This window comes from Catharus ustulatus, chromosome 4, assembly GCF_009819885.2.
Source record: "Catharus ustulatus isolate bCatUst1 chromosome 4, bCatUst1.pri.v2, whole genome shotgun sequence".
NCBI lineage: Eukaryota > Metazoa > Chordata > Aves > Passeriformes > Turdidae > Catharus > Catharus ustulatus.
The window spans coordinates 54416925-54442268 of NC_046224.1; the positions used below are offsets into that span (position 1 = coordinate 54416925).

General features: G+C 42.5%; 1 protein-coding gene across 2 annotated transcripts in view; it reads left to right on the top strand.

The window, feature by feature from the left end:
* Positions 1-267: 267 nt before the first annotated feature.
* The window catches only part of SLC38A1 (solute carrier family 38 member 1), a 42032-nt gene continuing 16955 nt past the window's right edge, over positions 268-25344 (top strand). For both annotated transcript variants that reach the window (XR_004417641.2, XM_033057274.2), the window contains exons 1-7: positions 268-550; positions 8876-9088; positions 16637-16712; positions 17275-17390; positions 22281-22354; positions 23967-24059; positions 24383-24464. Coding sequence is in view for 1 of the 2 variants with exons in the window: in XM_033057274.2 (XP_032913165.1) it covers positions 8970-9088; positions 16637-16712; positions 17275-17390; positions 22281-22354; positions 23967-24059; positions 24383-24464 (560 nt within the window). In the remaining variant the exon portion in view is untranslated. The remainder of the gene's footprint in view (positions 551-8875; positions 9089-16636; positions 16713-17274; positions 17391-22280; positions 22355-23966; positions 24060-24382; positions 24465-25344) is intronic.

Consider the following 25344-nt stretch of genomic DNA (forward strand, 5'->3'; position numbering starts at 1 on the left):
CTGCCAGGAGGGCTTCTGCTGTGGCCAACCGTGGCATGAAAAAAAGAGAGAAAAAATGATTGTTGTAAAAAGAGTAAAAAAATTAGGGTGTGGGAGGTTTTTTTTGTTTTTTTCAGAGAGGTGTTGAAGGTCCACGCTGCCGGGGAGCTGGGCGTGTCGGGGGCCGCGGGTCCCCGGGCCGGACACGTGTGAGCGGTGGCTCCCGCAGCACCTGGCGGCGCGTTCCCGCTCCCCTGCTCCGAGCCCGCGCGGCAGCGCGCCCGCGCCCGCGCTCAAGGCAGCCCGCCCACATGCACACACTGGCGGCGGGAGGAGGAAGGGAGGAAAGGCATCTTTCTCGCCGTTTTCGTTTCGCCAGTTTAATTTCACCCCCCTCCTCGCCCATTTTTCTTCTTCTTCTTTTCTATTTTTCTTATTTTAATTTTTTTTTTTATTTTTTGGTAATTAAATTTTATTTTTATCCCTGCAATTATTTGTCGGGGTTCTGCAGCCGGATCCCGGCGGAAAAGGTGGATCGTCTCTGCGAGGGTCCCCGCGGCTCCAGGGGAAGGTAGGCAGCACAGCCACGGAGCCGGAGGCTCCCGCGTCCCCTTTGTCTCCGCGCCGCGGCCGCGCAGCGCGGGCCGGACCCCGAGCCCGTGCCGGAGCCCGCCCGCGCTTTGTCCCCGGCGGGCGCAGCCCTTCCCCATCCCCGCACAGCGCTGCTCGCCCCGCTCTGCCCGTGCAAACCCCAAAAACGCAGCGGCGGGCCGGGCGGGGCCGTGCGGACGGACGGGGCGGCCATGCGGCGATGCTCCCTCGCGGCTGCTGCGGCGGGCATGGAAAAAACCCACGGATGAACACGAGAATCCCGCAGAAATAAAAACCTGGCGGTGCGCGGCCGCTGGATTTCGCCGGCAGCGAAAGAAATAAAGAGTAATCATAAATGAGTTTGCCCCTGATGACGGTCGGGTCGCGGGCGCCGCAGCCCCCGTGCAGCCGTGCCCGGGGAACATTCCTGCCTTTCCCTTAAAGCCAGCGCTGCCGTGGGGTCAGCGCGAGTTTTACGGTATTCGGAAAATGCAGGCTGGGCCCACGGCGCGCACGCGTGTGCGTGGTGCCCGTAAATACATAGTAACAGCTGGGGTGGGCGCTTTCCGAGGGCTCGGCAGAACAAAAAGAGGCCCGAGCGGATGCCCTGGCTCACGTGTGTGTAGGGCAGCTCGCTTTTGTGGCAGGGGGCTCGTTCCATTGTTTTGCAGAGTTCATAGTGCAACCTGTAGCTAAGACGTGTCTGTTTCCTCATGAGGTGTGTAAAACGTGCTTTGTTTGTGACATTGGAAGGACTGAAATAAACCCTGGATCTGGCAGCTGGTTTTATGGGAGGCGAAGCTGTAGTTTCCCTGTTCCACCAGCTGAACTCACCTCATGTCCGTAGGCTGTTCGGAGTGCCAGACTGATGTGGGGCATTTCCACCAATTTCTTGTCCAAATTGTAAATATGTGCTGTGCTTCGTTCACCTTCAGGTTTGTTTGGCTTTTACTTGTGATTGAAAGGCAAAATAACATAGAACAGACATTGTTCTAAAAGTAAAGTGTGAGAAAAAGATACGTGTTAGTTGATAAAATATATTGCAGGAATAAAAAGCAAAACAAAGCAAAGCCAGAATTCCCTGCGTTCTGAGTCTAACCTTCATAGATCAGAAGTAAAAACAGCTACTGAGGGAGAAGGAAACAGCATCTTCCATCTAAATTTTGCTTCATCTGCTATCAAAGTACCAACTTTGTTTAAAAAACCTCGAAAAGGAAATTCCATCTGTTGCTGAAGGATATAGGTATCAATAAGTGCCCTTCCCAGGCTAGGAGCCCCTGCCGAAATGGCGCTGAAATCCGCTTTGCGAAACCTGCGTGAAATCTCCGAACTGCCATATTGCTGGTAAGCACAGGCCTTCTGCTGAGGCTCGGTGGAAATTCACTGACTAAAATGGGATCTGCTTCACTGTCATACCGAATGACTCCTATTTGACTTTGCCTTTTCGGAAGGTCGGGGTTTTTTTTTTCTTTTTAAGAGGCACCACAGAGAGAGCACTTCACTGAAGCACACTGCAGCATCCTCTGTCGTGTCACTTGAGACTATTTATGCTGTAGTTGGACCAACTGGGCTCTCCAGGCTGGGTGAGGATGGCAGACAGTTGCTGGCAGTGAGCGCCAAGCTGCACATACCCGTGTGAAGAGGATTATCCCTGAGTTTGAGGCTTTCTGCAGACTGCTGTAAAACGTGGAGGAACAATTGTCCTTCATGCCCAAATCCTGCTTTTTACAAGGGTTTCAAAGGATGGAGGGGCAGGCAATGCTCTCTCAGCCTTCCTGCTTGCAGGCTGCTCATCCTGGGTCTCTGTCCTACATTTTGTCTGTGTTTGCTGTTTTGGGAGCTTGTTCTTAGCTGTGTAAGAGTGGTGACCGAGCAGAAATGGCACTCTCTCCTGTGCTCTTCTCTCTCTTTTTAGCATCTCACTCATTTCTATTGGAATCTGCCTAGCAAGTAACATGATAATAGCCATCACTTGAAAGTTTGTATTGTGAAGGCAAGTGGGTGTTGTGGAAATGTTTAAATATTTTAAGCCTGCATTCAGTTTTCTTTCTGATGGATACTTACTGCTGTGACCTTAATCCAATCCAAGAAGTCTGAGCAGCTGCTCTTGGGAAAAATGGCAGCTTTTTCATCTTTTGCAGATAACTTTTACAATATTTGCCCAAGTTTATCAGGTAAATATTGCTTCTAGTCTGTTACATTCCAAGAAAACTGAGGCAAAGAAATTACTTGTAAACTGGGGTTGAGGAAAAGTGAGTGACAGATGAACTTTTACAAAGGATTCTTCCTTCTGTAGTAGAAAAGTTTATTTTAATAGGAATTTCAGAGCTGGTGTTTAACCCTTAGAAATACATGTGGATAGTGTATTTTGTTGCAGTAACCCATAAAGCCCCACTCACACAGCATTTCTACTTTCTGTGGAAGACAAGAGTGCATTTATTTGTGGCAGTGTGTTGTGGGATCTCTTCTGAAAACCAAGACTGTCGAGAGGATTTCACAAAGAAACATAATTAGGAAAAAATGTGACTATATTCCTCTGCCAAATGCCTTTCTTAAATTGACTGGGAAGGGCTCTAAACAAAAATGTACTTAAAACCATTTTCCTTTATGGCTCATCCTTAAGTGTTTTGCCTCAAGTAATGAATCACTTGGTGAATCAGGCTGGGATTTTATGGTTTCTTATTTGCCTGCCTTTGATCAGCTGACTAGCCTGTCGAGACTTAATTTGGGACTGTCTTCCCTTTCTTTTTGGCAGCATGGAAGGGCAGTGTGGAGAGTGATGGGGCAGAGCAGGAACACTTTCCTGTTGCAGCAAAAGGTCATGCACTACCAAGAGAAATGTTGACAATCCACATTTGTTCTCATCACTTGTGTTTTACAGTACCCTTTTTTGACCTTCCTTCCCAAGACTTCTGTCACTTGTTTTCCCACCCCCCATCTTATCTTTTAACTGTTTCCATCCTGCATGCTGTGGGGGCTGTGAGGGAGAGGAGCCTGGGGATGAGGGGTGGTGGTTTGCAGACACCAAGCGAATGGTTGCAGCAGCTGTGCAGATGGGCAGGACAGGCATGTGCCAGCACCTTGTTGGTTCTCTGTGGCACCTGGGGCCAGCTGGGACATCACAGGGGGCCAGGGTGAACCCGCTTCCTTCCACTGCTCCTGTGGCTGCTGCCTGCTGCAGAGGGGCAGAGCTCAGGAGCTGGAGGCAATGACATTTCAAACTCTGCAGATGTTTGCTCAGTGGATGTGAGTCAGTCTAATTTCCAAGCTCTTTGTTATCTCAGTGGCTCTCCATTTTGTCCTTTCTGTAGATGAGGAGCAAGTCTGGAGCTTTATGTTCCCCATGTCAGCTGTCACCAATGCAGAACAAAAAGGAGATAGTTGCTTCCCTGCCTCCCAGTGTGATACTGTTACGTATAAAACCTATTCTTGCTTTTTGTCATTTAAGTGAATAGTCCATATGCAGAGTTTCAGTCTCCATATTTCATTATTTATAATCCATGGTGTCTTACTGGTCATATTGCTCTTCTTTGAAAGAACTTTCAAAAGTGTGAGCAAAGAAAGACGTATCACATCTCAGGCTTTGCAGGAATCAAAACAGCTTGTGCGAAACTCAAGTGCAGGGTTCTGATGACTTGTAACCAACCAAGAGTTCTTGGCAAAACTACATTTGAGAAGAAAGTTGAGTCACATTTTGTCTTTTGAGCAAATTACCTTGAATTCCATAGTTAAAAGTGCTTAGTGTGTCTTGGGTGCTCACCAACCCTGACACCGTTTGACAGCGGGAAGCGCGCAGTGAATGAAGCGCCCAGTGAAAGGGCACATTGCAAAATGTACCCAGAGATGGACCAGATGTTGTCCAGCTTGACCACTTACCCAAATGCCTCTCACATACTGGGTCAGTTTTTCAGCAGCCACACGCCTTAAGATGACACTTTTGGAACTGTGTCATTTACAGGGATATGACCAAAAAATGGCATGTGAATTAAAGTGTCGTGATTACTACCAAAAGTGGTGATGTTCTTTCTAGAAACACAACTTCCTGTGAAGTGCTTTCTGAGATTATACCTCTTCCATGTGTGGCCTAGAAAGGATTCATACATAAACCAGAAGAAATAGATTGTCTGTATTATCTCTTTTTTTTCAAACGTAAAGTTCTTGATCTCATTACTGCTCTTGTGTAATTTTAACAGGAAGCTCCAGGAAACTGGAGGTTTTTTATTTTTTATGTTTCACAAGTCAATATAGAAAATGACCACAGTTCTTGGAATGTATTTTAATGACTTGTGAAGGTCTTAGTGTCTTAGAAAATAATAAACTCATTTTACCTTGTGTCATCTCATAGTCCTCCTGAAGTTGTGACCGCTTGTAATCTTTCCCATAGGAAAAGAGCGCACAACAAATAAATTATCTGTAATGGCTTTAACAAGACGTATCATGAGATGTTTAAAGAGAAGGATAAGCTGCTAGGCCAGAGCAGTGCTTTGTCTAAGAAACAGAGGAGCTGGATCAGCTAGCCAACACAGGTCCTTGAGGTTCATTTTGAAGAGTCATTAGCTTTTTGCTGGTTTTCTCGTGGGGTGATGTCTTCTTCAAGAAGTGCTTGCTCATCTGAGTAGAGCAAAAGAGCAAGTAGAGCAAGTAAGAGCAAAATTCTGATTTATCCTTTATGATTGACTAGGTGTGCGTCTGAAAAGAGAGGTTTGATGGCAGGTCTCTGGAAGTTTTCCTTTTGAGAGGTTTAAGGGTGGACAGAGTAGTAGGCACAGTGACTGAGGTGATTGGGATTTCTGCAGTCACTATTCACATGATTATGTACTGTCTTTCAATGTGAATTAGGAATAAAGCTCAGCCTAAGAACTCTTGCCAACATAACATTTTTATTTGCATTTCTTTTAAGACATTTCTTGAATGAAAAGGCCGTAAAAGTACAAATACTACCTTGCTGCTTCCAACACAGCTCAGCATCAACATATGGTGAATTTTTATTAGTTTAAACAGTTTTGGTTTTTTTTCTCACAGCACTAGTGGCATGTACACCTGAGGTGGTAACTTGCTTACTCAGCTATCTCAGTGTTGAATCTTCTTTTGGGAGCAAAGGTGGGTCAAGGCTGTTATCCTCCAGCAGCACCAGGCTCCCCTGTAGAGGCCAAGTGACAGGCCTGCAGTGGACACTTGACCTGTAGGGAATTAAGCTAGTCGATATGAACCCTAACCTTTGGGATTTTAGATTTTATTTAGACTGTGATTTGTCACATGGGTGAACTTGAAGTTTAGAGTAGGTGGTTTGGGGGAGAAATTCACGTTACCACCTACAACCCATTGACTGTGGGGAGTGCCCAGATTAATTAGCATTGACAAAGGTTTTTCTCTGTTTATTTCTAAGATAAAGTTATCATTGCAAAAATTTTGTGATTTGCATAGTATTTTATTCCAGGTATCACACTTGTATCACCCTTTGTCTCTGAATCTTCAAGCACTTCACAAACTGAGTGTTAGTGTCGCTATTATCATCTCAGTTTTGTAGGCAGAGATGCAGAGGACATGTTGGTTTTACTTCGCCAAAGATCTGTGATGAGTTCATGCCATGACAAGGAAAACCACAGTTCCCAGCCCCACCACTCTCTCCTCACCCGCCTCATGTTTTGACACTGAGATCAGGTTTTCTCATACTTGGAAGTGCTGTACATGATTTCATTCAAGATTTTTTGTTTGTTTGTTTCAGGGGTTTGTTTTGAGATTTTTTAGTAAATTACTTACCCTAGCAAGAACTTTATGTATATTCAGAGAAGTGTCCAGTGTCATGTTGCTTCAGAAGCAACTGGTCTGGCTGAAAGATGGAATCTGCTGAAATGACTGCTGATTAGCTTGCTCTAAGATTTTGTTCTGTCTTATAGAATCATAGAAGGGTTTAGGTGGGAAAAGACCTTCACGATTATCTTGTTCCAACCCCTCTGCCATGGGCAAGGACACCTTCCACCACAACCAGTTGCACAAAGCCCTGTCCAACCCGATCTCGAACAGTTCCAGAGATGGGGCATCCACAACTTCTCTGGACAACCTGTTCCAGTGCCTCACCACCCTCACAGTGAAGAATTTCTTCCCAACTTAAACCTGTCCTCTTTCCCTTTAAAGCCATTCTCCCTTGTCCTATCACTACATGCCCTTGCGCAAAGTCTCTATTCAATTAGTTTTTTGTAGAGGCAGGGTTTTGAAACAGGCAAAGCTTGTCACTTTTGTGCTGCAAAGATCCCTTGGGAATAAAGCAGGGAACTGTGTTCCTGCCAGCCTGGTCCTTAGTGTTTCAGTGGTAGAGGGGCAGAGGGTGAAGCCAGAGCCACACGTCAGTGAGCTGTGCAACCGGCTCTCCTGTGCGCTGCTTACCTCACACCGCTGCTAATTTCAGCACCTGCTTTTGAAACACTTAAGGGGGAATTTATTTAACACAGGCAATGTCAAGGCAGTTCTGAAAATCCTCCTGGGCATCATGATGCAAAACGGTGCCCAAAGGAAAAGCTTCTCTGCTTGAATTTCAGATGAACCTTTACACAGGCTTTAAAATGCCAGGAGACACAGATCCTGGTACAGAGGTTGCCAGGTCTCTTAAGAAATTGTTTATTTTAGGAACTCAGGGTCACAAGAAACAGCAGAATTCAGTGGGCTTGGTCCTTGCCACCTCAGCAGTCGCCATCTCCTGTGGCTTTATCCTTTTATAAAAAGATTGTACTTCTCTTCCAAAATAGGTAGATTATTTTATCCCTGCAGCCTCCGGGAAGACTGTTCCAGAATGCTAAAACCACCCTCTGCTTGCCAGTCTGCATTTATTTATCAGCAACCTGAATCAACTTTTTTTTTTTAATGTTTTATTGTGCCAACATTTTAATACCTGAGCAGCTTTCTCCTGGTATCTGTAGTGGAAATCTCTTTTGCAGAGGAGTTGAAAAGTACCCTGCTCACACGCCCCAAACTCTACCCGTGCACCAGGCAGTGTTTGCCACCATAATCACTTCCCTGGCTGCTCCTTCAGTTGAAGAGAAGGGATCCAGCCCTGCTCTGCTGATAGCCTCAAGGCTAGCCTTTAGACTTGAAGGTTGGACAGGGTGGGCTCTTGGGCAATTGTTAAGAGCACGTGTAAACTTAAATATGGCATTTCTGAGGAAGTATTTACAGGGAAAAATCTGCTTGCTTGCAAAGCTGTCTTCTACGTGGTGGGGATGTGGCATAAAACAGAAGTACTGGCTTCTGTAAACTTAATTTGAAACAGGCAGATGTCATAACTGAACAAGTGAACTATATCCTCCTGTCTCGCCCTGCAAGAGCCTGGGGATGCTCATGCCTCTTTGGTTGCATGCAAGCAGTTTGATGGCTTTGAGGTAGCCCTGAGAATTTAAAAATATTCCCAAATTAATCTGGTATCTGAGGGCTCACCACGTACCCCAGGCTGAATTGTTGTTTGGCAATACTGCAGGAAATTCATTCACAAAAGGGAAATGGAGAGAGCTATGGTGCAGGAGCTTGTTTGTGAGTAACATACTGTTGCCTCACTACCACGCTGGAGTTGTAACTCAGCCGAGAGTGGTTGGACTCCAGAAAATATTGGTCTTTCAGTTGATTTGCATTGCTGATGAGAAAGTATGTCACTGTAGCAGACTTCTCTGATCTGCCTTTGGTGTTATTCTCTGCTTTTATGGAACACGTCTATCAGAGGAGAGATCACCTGCTCTCTAGATAATAACTGCCTGACAAAGGGTATACATTGCTCTTTCTGTGATACATGAGCTTAGGGATTTGGGTTTTTTCTGTTTCTCTCCTTGTTCATAACAAGTTTGACCATCCAAAAACTTAAACAAAGCATCCAGTGCACCTCTGCTTAATCCTTAACAGGTTGGAATATATGTATTAGTAGAACACAGTACTGGTAAAACTCTGACCCTCTTTCTATCCCACTTAGCATCAGCATGGACATGTATTTTATATTTTTAAGTAGGAATGGAGAACACATGGAAGACAAACACCAGATATTGAATTAGGACTTGGACAAACAAATAATTTTAATTCCTTAATTTGTAGGAGGTTAATCTTTTTCATGAAACAAACAGGCTTGGTTTGCTCACAAGTTAAAAAAAATACTGTCTTCAGTAATTGATTGCAGGACAGAGTAATTTTATAAGGTTAGTGAGGTTGATCTCATTAGGACATACAAGGTATGATATAGATGTCCCTCCTGTGCAGGTTTTACTGGCTTCTCTTGGTGATATTGCCTGCTGTTGGTGGTATACATCTTGGATTTTTTTGTTTTATTTAGGTTGCTGACACTGTGGCTGCAGTTTACCCACGAGATACCAACCAAACACTAGTATTTGAAGAACCACTTGGATAGGCACAGTTCCTCACCCAGCATGCATTTCAAAGCTGGATTAGAACTGACTGAATTGCAGAATATGACTGTCCCTGAAGATGATAACATCAGCAATGATTCAAATGATTTCACAGAGGTGGAAAATGGCCAAATAAATAGGTGAGTATTTTTCCACTGACGTTGCCTCTGCTAAGAAACACTGTTTAAAAACAGCATTCTAATTTTCAGTATATGTCCTGAATTATTCATTACCAAGTCATGCTCCATTTGAAGATGTAATTTGAATTTCATACGTAACATCTGTTGGGCATAGGCTGCAATAGCAGATAAAGCAAATAGAGTAGCAATTTATTCATCATTCTGAATATTTCAAATTAGTCTAATAAAATTTACAAACATATAATGCAGCAAAAAGCCAAAATTTTTAGATGTCTGCTTGCACACAGCAAAGAAGTAATAACGATATGATGGTATAATTTTGGGGAAGTCTCTTCATTGACCTTTGATCTCTGATATGATGGTTTTAACTTGTCTGGCCACCTCCATGCATCCAAGCTTCTGGGGAGTTACAGCTGGTGTGGTTGGCAGGAACTGTAGTTCCAGTCTGTATCTGCAGTTTGACAAGATAAACTGGGAAGCAGTTTGCCCTTTTGAGGCAGAGGTGGCAAGAAGATGGTAAAAGAGTCTTACATCTAACTCAGATCAAGTTTAAAAAAATGCATCAATATTGGTGAAAATTATTAGTTACAATTATTACAGATGCAATTATTGTGCTGTTGGCTTTTTCTATAAGCTTACAGTCATTTCTGAAGAGCTGCCTTTTCCACCAGAGAGCAGTTCTCCAGCCCTCCCTGCCAGCCTCCAACTGGTGCTGAGCCATCCAGTTTACAGCAAAGACCTGCTGACAGACCCTGTTTGTATTTTGTGACCTGTAAAATAGGAAGCTCTGTTTTGATCAAGTTCCTGTTCAAATATTGCAAACCAAGGTGGAGCATAAGGCCAGTCAGTGCCTGCATAGGGATCCAGCCCTGCCAGGGAGCTTGTGCCGGCACATCATTCTGCTCCCTTCTGCGGGGCTGCCTCCACCTATTTTATGATCTTTGAAACCTTCTTCTCTTGCCTTTTCTTCCTGTTGGCAGCACCCTCTCCAGCTACATGAGAATCTCACTTTCCAGTGTTAAAACAAAATTCAGAGCTGTTTTTTCCCAGGTGAGGTTAGAATCAGTTTTGGGACCCACAGCTGTGTAGGTGGACAAAGATCTTGGAGACACTTGTGGGAATAAGCACGTAGCACTGCCCACCCCATTCAGGGAGCAAAACCAGGCAGCCATACCATGGGACAGAGCAGGGCACCGGGCTGGTGGCAGGGGGGGCAGGAGGTGCAGCCTCCAGCCCCAGGGAAGTCCTGGGGCCAACACCAGCAGGGCGGGTGGTGCTGTGACCGCAGTGCAGCTGCGCTGATGAAGATTAGAGCTGGTCAGGAATTTTCTGATGCAACTGCTTTGATGGAAAGTGCCAAAACGAAACACAAACCACTTCTGTTAAAAAAAAAAAAAAAAAAAAGGCAAGAGAAAGACAAAAAGCCCTCCAACTTTGCCAAAACAAAACAGTTCCAGTATGAACCTGCTTGCTTTCCTGCTGGTTCATGTTGTAAGGAGAGGAGCTTAGGGGCTGACAGTGGTAAATTCACTCCCTGGAGCCTGTTGAGGATTTATATCCTCGAGACAAGGAGTGGCTATACCGGGCTGGCTCTGCCTCCCCAGCACTTGGCTGATGCCATCAGTAACTGTTATGGGGAAAAACCCTGCTGGCACTTCATTGTCGGTGAATGTTTATGGAGGGTGGGGAAGGAGCGTGCTGTATGTGCCTGGTCCTCTATGGTCACAGTGTGCTTTGTGGAGTTAGGGCATAGTAAGCAAGGCAAGATCTGGGTTGGATCCAGACTGCCTGCAAAAGGAAGAAGAAAAGTGAAGTGAAGAAAGAGGGTCAGAAACTCAGGCAGAATTTCTGATTGCTGTTCTGGCTCTTAGGGCAGATTAACATATTCCATAATTTTCTGTTCCTTTCTGGAGATCTTGCTTCCTCTACAGAAGGAGGAGCTATCAGCAATAGGATATAGCTACTGTGGTTCTCTTAGCCCTCTGCCCAGGCACTCATGGGACAGCTATTGCATCCCATGCATGACTATTTTGCCCTGTATATCCCACTTTGTTCATGTTCCCCTCCATGTCCAAACCAAGAGTTTCAAGGCAGCTCGCTCTGACCACAGCTTCCACGTGTGCACCAGTGCAGCCCTGGAGCCTGTCCTGGGGCTGAGCTGTCGCTGAGCCACCCGCAGCCACTGCCCTGCGCAAGCACCTCCACGTGTCACGAGCAGGCCGGCATATCCTGCCGTGCTGAGCACATCCTGATAGGATGTGGTTAATGCCTTTCTGTAACTATTTTGGCAAACACCTTTTTTCCATGGTGTAAGAGTTTAACAGGAATAGGGAACAACACATTTTATGCTGCCTGGCATATGATGTGAGGCCTTGTAAAACGCCCAGGTCCATCAAAATCAGTGGGACTTTTTCTGTTGATTTCACTTGAGCATTAGATTAGATCTGTAATTTTCAACTAACTTACCTTTTTGTTGTTTCAACTTGTTTGATTTTGCACTCTGTATTTAATTTTAATTTTTTTTTCTCTCAGGACGTAGTTTTTCAAGCTCAATGTAGAGCAAATTTTTAAGGGTCTTTTGTAGATCATACTGACTCCAAATCTGGCTGTAAACTCCAAGTATTTCTTGATCTTGGGAAAGAAATCTGCATGTTCCTTAGGCTTTCCAGCCTTTTCTGGGCCTTTTCTAGGTATATGTATGGAGGAGATGTTGATTTGAAGAGGCTGTACTAAGAGGGGTTTTTCTTTGTATGCAGATGTTGAATGAGAACGTCTTCTGAAAATGTCGATTCAGAAATTTGCATGAAACCCAGACATGGATTTTGTGACTTTTAACTATGTCTCCTGGCTATAAAACTTTGTCATCTCTGCACATAACTGTAAATCGGTATTTAGATAACTTACTTCTTGACTGTAGCTATGACAATGCTCTTAGGAAGCTGATGTCTGAATGCCTGCCTTGGTTTATAGCTGCTAGTAAGTTATCAGCACCCCTTGTTCAGTTAGCAAGGCTGTTAGTAGGTATGCTAAGATCTGCTCCAAGTTTCACAGTGTAAGTCAGATCAAGCTTTCCTCTGCATTTCTTGTTCATGCCTGCCCTGGAAATCTTTGCCACTGCTCAAGTTAGCACGCAGTTTAGGAAGCTGCCTAAGGATAATGTTCTGCCACGTTGGCAAAACTAGCTTTCCCTAACAAATGTGTAACTCATTGTAAGATACCATTTAAATTTAATTATGTTTAAACGTATCTGAGATGGCTAAATGGTTTTTGGCTAACTGCTTAGCCAAAGTGGTTAGCTTAGGGGTGTCACCTTAATCAAACATTTCTCATTGAAGTTCTTAAATAAATTAAATTTGGAAACCATAGTTAAACATCATCCTTTTAAACCACTTTATCAATAAGTCTAAGTTTCTACTTTGCACTAAATCAAACCAGGAAAATAATTAGATTAAGGTATTCTTTCCAGGCCAGCTGTGAGGCTTCGTGCATCACAAAGATGAGCTCATTTTATCTCGACCAGGATATTTCATTAATGTATCTGAAAAGTTTTGTATAGTCTGTTCATACTCAGCTGTGATACAGGAAACAAAACAGGAAAGCAGAAACATATAAGAACAGGTTATGTCTTTCAGTGATGGGTAAAGCATTTGAAATGAAGACAACAAACAGTGCAAATGGATTTCATGCTTGTCAGGGAGTCTCAAGGCTTTGATGGCACAGACAGTTCTGCAGTGCATTGCCACAGCACCTCTCACAGTGGCCTCTGATCCTTGGGAGGGCTGGGAGAGGCCGGCATAAGCAGGCGTTTCACTTAGTTTGTGTCATATTCATAAAGGTCAAAAATACAACATTCTGTGACAATGAATGGCTTGTTTTCTAAGCACGTCTATTAAGCAGAGCAGATGCATGGCACAGTTTAACCAGAAATTCCAGTATTCCAACATATGTTTCCTTTCATATGCTCTATGGGGAAAAAACCACCCTGAAATTAAAAAAAATAATAATGTTGATAAAAAGCAGTATCTTGATAAAATTTGTTTTTGCTGAATTCATTGGATTACCTTTTACCCTACTTTTTAAAAATTTTATTTAATTTAAGGTCAGCAATTTTTTTCATGTATGGAAAACCTGTGTGTCATATAGTATGGCTGCACCAAGTATTTTCCCAAGGCAGACCTCTCCTCTGGATTTGCAGGTTAAGCTGCCTGCAACAGCAAATGCAGCACAGGCAGAGCCCACATGCCCCTGCACTCATCGCTGCTGAGCTGTCTGGGCAAGCTGTCCTGGGGCTGGGAGGCAGGGACTGGGAAGTCCCCCATAAGAAAGCTGGGCTCAGTGCTACGTACCTGATGGTTTGGAATCCCAGTACCCACATTCCCATGTCTGACTTTGTCCTCCTGTACACATCACACACCATAAATGGAGAAAAATGCGGTGTTACGTGGGAAACGCAGGGTGGATGAGGAGCCCAGCTGGGCAACAAGCCCACTCCATTTTTACTCTAGAACTAACTCAGAAGAAAGTACTTTGGATCGGTTTATCAAATCAGACTAGTTCTCTCAAAGTTCCATCCAAAAGGAAATAATATGTTTGTTGGCCATGGAAGATACCAGCTATGCAGGATTTGTTTATTCTGTCAGATGTATTCTAATGGAAAGTCCCGTGGTCACTTTTATATTCAAGCAATGTTACTCAAGTGTTGTCTTTATCGTCTATTAGTTTTTTAACAATAATTTCCATGGAACTTTAATACAGAAAGCAATAATAATAGTATCTACAGATTTGTTATTTTTGCAATTATTAAGGGGGAACTGGCTGCAGGGGATGAGCAGAACTGGGGGGAGCAGACTAGTGACTTCTATCATAACTCTTGACAAAATCTAAAATGACACATGGTCTCCATAAATGACAGAAGAAGGCAAAGCCCACAGATGTTCCCAGCAGCAGTTACAAATCCAAAAGAGACAAAACTTTTCTCTGTGCTCCTGCCTGTACAAATTGCCTGCAGGGTGTTTCCAGAGAGAGCTGGAATGTCTTTTTCAAACCGTTCACACTCTGCTGCCTGCATTCAAGAGATGGGCTTTAAACAGACATAAAAGAGAAAAAGCACATGCTCTGAATCAGGTTGAGATTTTATTCCAAGAGGATGAAATACCTACAAGGTGAGCTTTGGAAAGCTAATTCCAGATCAGTCTATCTTAGAAGTAGTTTCTTTTCACTTCATAAAACGGTGGGGGAGGTTCAGCCATCTATTCCAACTGTGTTAGGACTGGTAAATCTGATATCATGTCTGTATTTTGCAGCAAATTAGTTGCTGGAGTTAGTATTTTAAAAACACAGGAGAAGCCTATAGTTTTTTTTATTGATATAAAGGAAATCAAAGCAGACCAATGGACAGCAGTCAAAATTGTAAAAAAACCACCTAAAATACTACTTACATTTTGCCATCTATGCCCAGATTTAAGGCATAAACACAAAATGTTAAAGACACAAGGCCCAGTGTATCAGCTGTGGAAGCCAAGTCAGCAGCATTATAGCTGCATGATTTTGGTATGACCTTAGAAGCTGTGCTAGCATACATATCACTAGTAATTAGGCCACAGCTGGGGCAGTAGGGAAGTTTGCTCAATCTCTGTCTTTACAAGTTTGTGGATTTATTACCAGCCTCAATACTGCTGGATGTACTGAGATGATGCAAAGTCTTGAGTCACAGTTTGAACTATACATCCCTGGCCAGTAGGTATTTCCTACTGTGGGAAAGGACCAGCGGTGCTGCTGTTTGTGTTCAGTGTTGTTTGTCTGTTTCAATTTAAGAAGAGCCAGCTTAATGTAGCTACAGCTGAAGTGGGCTCTGATACTTGGTGACAGCCCCTGGTTAGGTATGTGACGTGTACGATGGCTGAGGCATTAGCCAGTGCAGACTAAGAACCATCTGCGGATTAGCAAAGATGCCAGGGACTTAATTGTGCATAAACCTTCAAAAGATGAAAAGCTGAAAGAATGCTTTATACAAACTAAAATGTTTGCTGAAGAGAAGATCTGTGAGAAAATAACAGTTCATCCAAATCAGAAGTGTCGTCAGTCTCAAGGATGCCAACACTGCCACAGGGGGACAGTAAGTTCCTAAATGTGGATACATCAAGGACACAGAACAAGTAAAGGGTAAAGAGAAAGAAAAACTGTTTATTCTATGTTTCCCTGCACAGAAGTGTTTAGTTTTGCAATATGATGAATTCAGCATTGAGTTTTGAAAGACACATAAAAAGCCAGTAGCCCAAAACCGTGTACCAACAGAGTGAGTTGTCTGGTTCAGGATCGTCCAGCACTGGCACATGTGTCACATCTTCCTCCTCTTAATTACAGCCATACAAACCCTGTGGGGCAACTTAAGGTTTTAGTGGCCATGTAGGGTTTTGAAAGTGCCACCTGACAGTGAAGGGATAGGTGAAAACTTTTAGGGATCCTTGGCAGAATGATGATGGCAGTAATTCATAGTTACAATTAAAGGTCTATTTTTTAGCAGGGTGTTATGAGTAGTGTAGCACTGAATTTATGATTAGAATGGCACAGGATTTAAACAAGCAGAATCAAAGCAGTACGATCTGCAAGTAGCATAATACAGAATTTATAGGACAATTTGATTTACAATTTCTAGTCACCTGGATCCTCAGCAGATGGAGTCAGAACTTAATCTAGGGTTTGTTTTATCAGTATACAGTCATAATCTCAACTCAAAAATAATGTAAAAGAATATAAGCTGCTCCCATAATCCTTGAAGGTTGAGGAGGCCAGGAGGTTGTCTCTGGCCAGGGCAGCTGCAGCCCCAAGTTCCCCACTTAGGACTTGAAATTGCTTGATTTTACAGTCAGTGCCCAGGATGCTGTTATGCTTTCCTCTTCTGTGGAGGGGTCATCACCACAGCCTGGTGGGCCATGTGCCTGGGACCTTCCCGCCTGGCAAGGGAGGAAGTAACTGAGCTGGTGCCCAGGAGTCTGGAGGTCGATAGGGAGGGGGAGAAGTCTATTTGGTTTCTTGTTGTACTTGCTTCACAGGAGCTTCAGAGCCTGATAATGAGGGAAAGGAATAAGTACAACCCACTCAGCTACAGAGAATGGCTGCTTGCCTTGTGGAGTGGTGTCAGTTATGCTCACCCCACATGCAGGGGCTGGGAACAGGGGGGGTCACATGTGCCTCTGCAGCACCCTGGAGAAGTATCTCCTCTTAGCTTCTCTGCAAACAAATTACTTTTCCATCCACAAAATTGATTCTGCTTCTTTCCTAAATAGCCTAAAAGACCATTTTGTATATACATATATTTTGTATATATACACATTTATTCTGATCTGGTACTGATGTTACCTTCATTGATGCCCAATGCACGCTGCCTCAGTGAGGCATAATCTGGCTCATTGAACGTTTATGAGTCTGACCTCTTTTCACATACAGTTTTTATGTATTGTGTATTTTGTAATTACACGCTGCTTATGGAATGAATGTGTTCATATTTTCTAAGTACTTGCTGGAAATAAATCCTCTGACTTCTTTCAGCAAGTTTATTTCGGATCGAGAAAGCAGAAGAAGTCTCACAAACAGCCACCTTGAGAAGAAGAAATGTGATGAATATGTAAGTCTCTCTCACTGTTCTGCTCCCTGTCAAGATGACCTGTATGTTGTGTATGTGAAAGACTTTTAGACATGATCTTCAGAAGTTCTGGGCACACACAACTATAACTGAATTCAATTTCCAGTAGGAACTGCCTGGGATCAGCACTTGAATGAAATCCCCAAACAAACCCCCCCAAGCATATTGGTTGTGTTGAGCAAGGGAATCCCTCTGGCCTACGTTGGGCAGGAAGTTGTGGTGGTTTCTTGTGGCTTTACCATATATAAATTACACATCCAGGATGTTTCTCAGGTGGAGTGGAAGATGGGTTTAAAACTGAAAGTGCAGTATGAGCTGTGTGTTGCCTGTACCATTTAGGTGAGTTTACAAAATGTGTCAAGCAGCATAGATGTGACAGAGTTCAGCAACTCCTCTTTCAAACACTTTTTATTAAGTTGTTTCCATAGCAGTAGCTATGTATCACTTATGTGTGATACATCAAAAAACACAGGGTTTGAAGCAGAACTGTATTTCCCTGCTCCATTCCAAGCCATTGCTGACACATCTGCCTTTATTTCTCCAGATCCCAGGAACTACTTCATTGGGAATGTCTGTCTTCAACCTTAGCAATGCTATTATGGGCAGTGGGATTTTGGGTCTTGCTTTTGCCTTGGCCAACACAGGAATTCTCCTTTTTCTGTAAGTATTCATGTGGTGAGTAGCTGATCTCCATGGAATTTCACTGTGTTTAAAGAATGCGTGCACTGCCAGCGAGTGGAGGGATTTATAGTCCATGTATAATCAAGTACAGCATTCAAGCCTGAAAATATTAGCTACAAGTTTCAGACATCTTTCTTCAGTCAATTTTTTTTGTGGAAAAAGCCATTATTTGCAGTGCTAGAGAAAATTAAGTCCATGTTATTTACTACAGACCTAGACAGGAATTTTTCCTGTGCTCTGCAAGCTATATAGACATCAAAAATATTCAGTAGTAATAGTTGCAGTGGGTTAGTACCTAGTTCTTACTCATGTCACAGGATCTCCAGAGCTTTGTTCAAAGCATGGTGCAATAAACACTCTTTTTAAAAGCAAGAATATTTATATTCCTTTATATATTACATACAATGTTTTCATCTCACTCCTACAGTTTCTTCAGTGAGAGTCCTTGAAAGCCAACATAAATACAGCCGAGATTTTAGTATAGAAAAGAACTGAGGTAGACTACTTAACTCCAGAAAAAAAGAGGCTTTTTATAAAGGAGAATTTAATAGTTTAAAAATGAAACAGTGCCATTGAATGACTAAGTGTTATTCTGGATCTCAGTACAAGATGTTTCATTTTGAAAAGTGATCGTTAAGAAATCATTTGGGAATTGTGTGCAGATTTCAATGATAAATGTTCATTGAGAGAAGAAATACAATATTTTACAATATTTGAGAACTACTCAACATAGTTATTGAGTTTACAGATTGCTTTAAAGAGATGCCATTTCTTGAATGTCAAATCTAAAAATATAGACTTTTTGTTATTTCTTAGGATTTTGGGAAATACATAATTTGAGCCCTGTATAAAGCAGAGTAGATGACCAAAGTGGTACATATAGCCATCTGCTCTGGGGCTTTGTGCCAGGATAGCTAGATTCATGCTGTTAGCTTGCAGTTTGCTGTAGTTGGTAAAATCTAGGAGTTATCAAAGGAGTTAATGCATTTACTTTAGCAGCATAGAATCTCATTATTGTGTTGCCACTAAGCTAGGCTGGGCTGTAATTTGCATCTTTCATTAGCAGAGTGACAGAGTTTATTTTATTTTTGCTACTTTTTTTTACCCAGTACTTTAACCTGTATGTAATATTGCTCCATCTCTGAGAGTACAAACTGATGGTTGCAATACCTGCTGTGGATGCCTTAAGCCTCTGTTTTTAGGTAGCCCTGAATAGGCATCACTGTAAGGGGAGAAAAAGAAGTTACTTCTTCTGTCATAATAGGCTGTCAGCAAAGGAGCTGCCTCAATTTCTCCTTACTGCTTCAGTTTTTTATAATCCCATACTCTTATCATTCTTTCAGCAGTTTTTATGAGAGTTAAGTGACATGTGTTTGTCCCAAAGGATTTAAAAATGCAGTTACAGTAAGTGACGTAGATCAGACCAGTGATGTGAATGCCAGAGGAACTTCTAGCAAGGTGTGTTGGTAACTGAGCTCAACCCGAGTGTAGATTTGTACCAACAAATTGTACAAAAACCTGCCAAACATGAATGTGGAGGTCTCATTCAGTGAATGACTGCATTGTTCTCTATAAAATTAACTGTGTGCATTTAAAAGTGGATAATAGTTTTTGTTAGCTTCATGATACCTTTAGATCTGTTGGCCTTGAGATAAAGCAGCCAGCTGAGAAGCAAGAAGTAAGGAAGTAAGTTAGGAGGACCTAACCAAACAGGCTAGTGGAGCTGCCCTCTTTGAAGCTCGGAGATGCAGGATCCTAATGTGGTGTCTGTAGTTAGGCTTGAAAGTTGAACTGCTTTAAATATTCTGCTCTCATGCCAAAATCTCAGCATTAAACCTAGTCCATTAGTGGTAGATTTTTTTTTTTTACAACCTAAATCTGTTTACTTTTCCCATAAATGTATAGTTCTGCTGGCACAGGTAGATAATTTCTGCTTTGCAGGTGATTAGAGTCCTAATAATACTTTCACTGCTTTCTGCACATGAGAAGTTCTTAAATTCACTGCTTTTGAGTAGCACAGTTCTGGAAAGGTTCTAGGTTACTTTATCCAGTATTGATGTGCACCATCCCTGAAAATTCTGCAGATGCAGAAAAATTAAGGGAGCATTTTCAGTACTAACAAAGCAGACCCAGCCTGATTTCTGCTCTCACAATTGTTGAGCTCCTGCATGTGAAGTGTGCACCGCCCTGAACATCTGAATCAATTCAGATCTGATATCCTGAGCATAAGATGTGCAAAATAAACATGACAATGACAGATCTTATTTGCTTAACAGTGCCATAATAAAGCATTATACTTTCTAGGCAAAAATACTGAAGGTAAGAACTCAGAGGAACTTAATTCCAGACCAAAAGAAAGCACCATTTCCAGTATGCAAAAGGAAGAGAAAACTTTTCTGTAGAAAGATAACACAAAAAGTTTGGGAAGTTAGAGATGAGCTGGACTACCTGGAGGTGGCAGGAGCAGTTGTTGCTGCTTGTGGTTTCATCCTGGAGAGCCAGAACCAAAAAGATGGATTGCACAGAAATATGGGTTGGCCAAGCACAAGCATTTAACACATTTAACACATACCTGCATATAACACAGCACTGCACATGATCTGAAAATCCTTGCTCAGGCAGAGGGGCTTGTTAGATCAGGAATAGTGTGAGACTACAGCTGAAGTTTCCCACTGCAGCCACGTCTGCTGGGTGTGTCTGGAAGGGGTCGGGAAGCAGCAGTGTAACTCCTGCAGTGTTTTAGGGCAGGCTGGCAGACCAGCCCACAGGGATGATGTATGAAAGCAAACCCTGTGCTCTACCATCCCCTGCACTTTTGAGGATTCAGAACTGTTCAGTGAAATAGTTCTTATGACTGCATAAGTCTCACAGGTCTTCTGGCCCCAAAGCCTGGGACTTCACAGAGAGGAGGGACAGCGCAGGTTTCAGTTTACCTGGTAAATGTGGCAAATGTGGGAGAAGACAAGAGTGGCACCACAGGAATGCTTTGTTCTTCCCAACACTCTATCAGTCGCCTGGCCTAAACTGTTTATTCTTTTGGGGTAAGGTAACTTTTGTATCTGCTGTTGGCTTCTGTAGCTACCAGCGCTTCTTTGAAAGCAGACAAAATAATAAGAAGGAGATTGTTTTTGGGACTGAAGCGCAAGCTCCCCTGCTTCTGTTTTGAATTTGTGCAGAGCGAGTGGCTTGGACATTTTCATTCCGTTCCAAGGGGTGATTCTGGCACGAATATTCCTGTCCATACCACAGTCCTAGCACAAACAAGTTTTTCATACAGTGCTAATGAAAATGCCAAGTGTCTGTAGGAACCCTATGGGGAGCTAAGGACAGCAGATCAGATAAATACCTGGCTGCTTGGGAGTGTTATTTTTACCACTGCAAAGGCTCCATGAGCTCAGTGCCTGAAAAACAGAAGCTTTTAATATTTAGACAGACTGGGTGCTGGCATGGAGAGTTGTAGCCATTTGGGGCTGGGAGTGAGTCAGCCCCAGCAGCTGAGCACTGGGGCTGAGCACTGTGTCTGTAGGCAGACAAGGATGGAACAGCTCGGCAGGGAACACGGGCAGGAGCAGGGCTTAGCAAATCCATAAAAAATGGACCAGAGTGACCTCAGCCAGTACTGTCTTCCTTCCCTTCTCTGCCTTCTCAAGGAGAAACACCCTTAGGGCTGTACAAAGAGTGTGTTGTTATTGTCAACCATCATTCTTTGCTGGCGAAAGGACAGTTCCTCCTATTACCTCTTTATGTTTCTCCCTGCTCATCTGGCCCCAAGAAACTAGTAGGTCATTATTTGGCACTAAAGTATTTCCAGTCTAAACTTATAAAAACGTGGGGGGAGGAGGCTTCTCATTCTATTCTTTCTATGTATTCCTATGAAAAAGATGTGTTGCTGCCTATCTATAGCAGCAGTTTGTTTTCTCTTGAATTTTAGCCTTGTTTTTCTTGGTGTCCGGAGGGTAGTTGTCATAATAAAGGGAGGAATTGCCAACAGATTGTCTGAATGCTCTTCGCACACATCATGAAAACATCATCAGGTCTTTGTGTGTCAGAGTGTTGGAGAGGAAGGCACACATGGTGCTTGGATTAAAGACATTGAGCAATGAGAAAATGTGCTTTTATGCACTTGGCCCCCAGCGTTGACTAATTATTATTTGTGCCTGCAAGTTCCCTACACAAACAGTTTGGTCATTACTTCCTGCAATTCTTCTGTGTGAAGTTAAATTATGGATCATGTCAGACCAGCACTGACATCAGTCGGGGAACAAGAATCCCTACCTGGGCAAAGTACAAGCCTTTGGTTACAGCCTTTATTCCCAAGGGAAGCCAGTCAAGCCTTAACTCCCCACATCTTCCTCCTCCTTGGGCACTGTGAGGCACATAAAATGCCATTTGGGCACCCCTTTGGTAGCATATGAAACATGTCCTGGGAAAGATGCTTTCATTTGGTATGGAAGTCCTTAAATATAGGACTCTCCTTTTTTTCACTCTGCTTCCAGAAGAAAAAAAAAGCCTTAGAATGGATTTTGAATGACACATCTGGCTTATCTGTGCTCTGATAAATCTTCTTTCCTATCTGATAAAACAACTTTATTCTTGTTTTTTTCAATATGGGGAGGTGTGACTAAGAGGCTGTGCTCTGCAGCTCTGCTAAGTTTTATTTCGTTGTATCCCTCTACTTCCAGAGTTTTCTACCTCCTTTGTGGAACTGCAAGCATGTGCAAGGATGTGAATCACATGTATTCTAGGGCTTTTTGCATTGTCAGAGAATAAAAAATTATCTCAGAATCAATAGGAGCTTGACCTGACATGAAATATTGTAATGTCAGACCTCATCTCATATCGTAAACTTTATTTTCCATTCTTTTTTAGGCTGCTTTTGGTTTCAGTCACACTGCTGTCTATTTATTCTATACATCTCCTGTTGGTGTGTTCAAAGGAAACAGGTAATTTAAGACCATTCACAAGAATGTAAAAATTGAAGAGGTGACAAGTGTTCAAATGAAGCCCGGTGCTTTGTGTAAGATGTGCAAGATGGAGTTTCTATAATTTTGCTGATGCGATAGGAAGGCCTGACACGCTTTGGGTCAGAAGCCTAGAATTAACAAGAATTTGAAGAATTTACAGCATGGCAATGGAGAACAGCATCACTGTAAAGAGAAAAACTTATGACAAAGAATGAATTCTGCTGCCCAGGAATGTTATCTTCAATGAGCTAGAAGGAGCAGCTCATATAGTTTCTTTGCATTACAAATCAAATTGCAAATGAAATATAATGAATCTTTGCCTGTAGTGAAGCTTACCTGGAAGTAGTTTGTCCTTAGTGGTTAGTGTAAAATTCCTGATAATCTTTGTGGTGAGTTTTCTTAGAATAAAATAGAATTTCCTTCATAGAGAGAAGTGCAACTTTAACACACTGTCTAAACATAGAAATTAGAAGTTGCCTACATTATGTCAAATGACAATGTGTTCTGAAGTCCAAGAGCCTCTCTCCTTGTTAACAATGTCTAAAGCCATATTTTTTTTTAATATCTGTGCACAAGAATACTGTAATATTTAAATATGCAATTTGATTGCATGATTACTTTTACAGCACATATGATGTCAGCAACTGCCTGTTTAAACTAGGCACAGGTTCCTCAATGCAGATACATTTGTGCCCCATTACTTCCCAAAATCTAAGTCCTGTTTTCTATGTTGCTGGTACATTTAAGCTCAAACTTACTTTTTAAATGAACTTCAAAGCAGAAATGTCAGCTGTAAGGTAATATAGAGAAGACCAGATAATGGGATACATTTTAAAAATCATCTGCCCAGTATAAAATCTGCAGTATTTTTATTTCTGTTCCTGTGTATCTCATCATATTCACAATGCCCAGTCTTTTTATTAGCCTACATCACCACCAAGTAAAAAAACCTATTTACCATAAACACAAACCAATTAATAAAGGAGTTTCACAAGCTTGAAGGATATTTGAAAAGAAATTTTAGTTACATTTTACACCTTTGCCTGCTGTACCAAAAACATACGACATTGAGAATTCAAAAGTGAAGGCTTTGTCATTAGAAGCCGTAAATGATCCTCTAAACCAGTGGCTGTCCTCATTTGATCATTCAGTTAGGGCAAGCAGAACTGCAGATTGGCAGTAGTGTGTGTCCAGGCTGCCAGGGCTGACTTGTGGATCCTGTGTGCTGGGTTTTTTCTGGAGAAGAGTCTTCCCACATTACTCTCATTCCAGGTGCAAAACTTAACATGCTGGGATGAGGATGAACTTAACGTGTCACTCGGGCTATAGACAGACTCATTAAAGGGGTGTAATACTCTCATTAAGAGCTTCCATCTCAGAAGTGACTGGTAGCCAACAATAACATTTATAGAAGTCAAGAAAACATTCCTACATAATTTTCAGCCCTAGAAATTACAAGAGCGCTCCCTATTTACTTGCAAAGGGCAGGTTTGGCTGTATAGATTGGTGCTTGGCTGAAAAGGAATTGTAAGTGCTTTGACTCAACAGCTTTCAGTGGTGTGTTTGTTACCTTTCTCTTCTTCTCTTGCAGGCTGCATGGTGTATGAAAAGCTTGGTGAGCAGGTCTTTGGTACCCCAGGGAAAATGATTGTCTTTGGAGCTACCTCTCTTCAGAATGTTGGAGGTAAAGGAAATAAGGAATATTGAAAAACAAAGCCCAGGAATATCTCAATAATTTTACAGCTACAAACAAGTCAGGTTCCTTCTCTCCATGGCATCCAGGGATCTTCATGCTCCTCAGTATTGTTGTGGTTATCATTTTGCATGCAGCCCTTTAAACATACAGCATTATTGAGTGATCAGTAATTTGCGGTCAGTCATACTTAGGGGCGGGTCTTCTATCATCAGACACTGAAATGGGAAAAGGTGAAGGATGCTTCTTGGTACTTGTTTCACAAACTATTTTACCCATTTTCTAATATTATCTTCATTTTCTTCTTCTTCCAGCAATGTTGAGCTATCTTTTCATAGTCAAAAATGAGCTACCTTCTGCCATAAAGTTTCTAATGGGAAAAGAAGAAACTTTTTTGTAAGTTGCATTAGTTCTGGTACTTAGACTGTAGAATTTAACACTGTATAGTAAAGTTTAAGCATATGTTTACAAAACCTCTGAAGTATTGGATACCCTTTAGGTTTATTGAAGTAGATTTTCACGGGAATATCTCAGGGGGTTGATAAAAGACAAGACAAATTTGGGAAGGAGAAAATGGATAGGAAATGAAAGCTTTAGTTGCACTTTTAGCACACCAGCTTTTCATGAAGAATTTTGTTATATACAAAACTCTTATCATAGAATCCAATATTTTACAGTGTTAGGGAACACTTGAAATATTAAAGATACTATGTGTTTTCCTGAGTTCTCAGCCTCTTACATGATTTTGTCCCTGAAACCATGTTCACAGAGTGAAATTCTTTGATACTAGCGTATAACAACTGCAGAGTACAACACTAAGATTTCTGCCCTTTATCACTCTTTGGCATTTAACACCTACTTTAGTTGAGGCGTGGCATTTTTTATACTAGAAAATACCCCTTGCACTGGATTATATGGTGTGCTGCAGTGTAGAAGATGATAGAGATTCCATTCTTCAGGCTTTCCTACTATACTGGACCAAGCAATAGGTCATACAGAACATCACCAACACTGCCCCTTCTGGTCTTTCTTTCTTTACAGTAGGATGCAAAGCACTTTGGTAGAGGAGGTGCAGACTTGGGCTAGCTAGTACACACCAGCCTGCTGGAGCCTGGTTTGCTGCTCCAGTCACATGCCTGGGTAGTTTGGCAAATGACTGATGGTGGTTCCCCAACCCCACTGGGACTCTACCCTTTGCATGATCTTTTGTCATCCTGGCAGGGTGGCTTGTGTCAGGTTACAGAGGTGGTGGTTCTGCCTCCCAGACCCATGCACT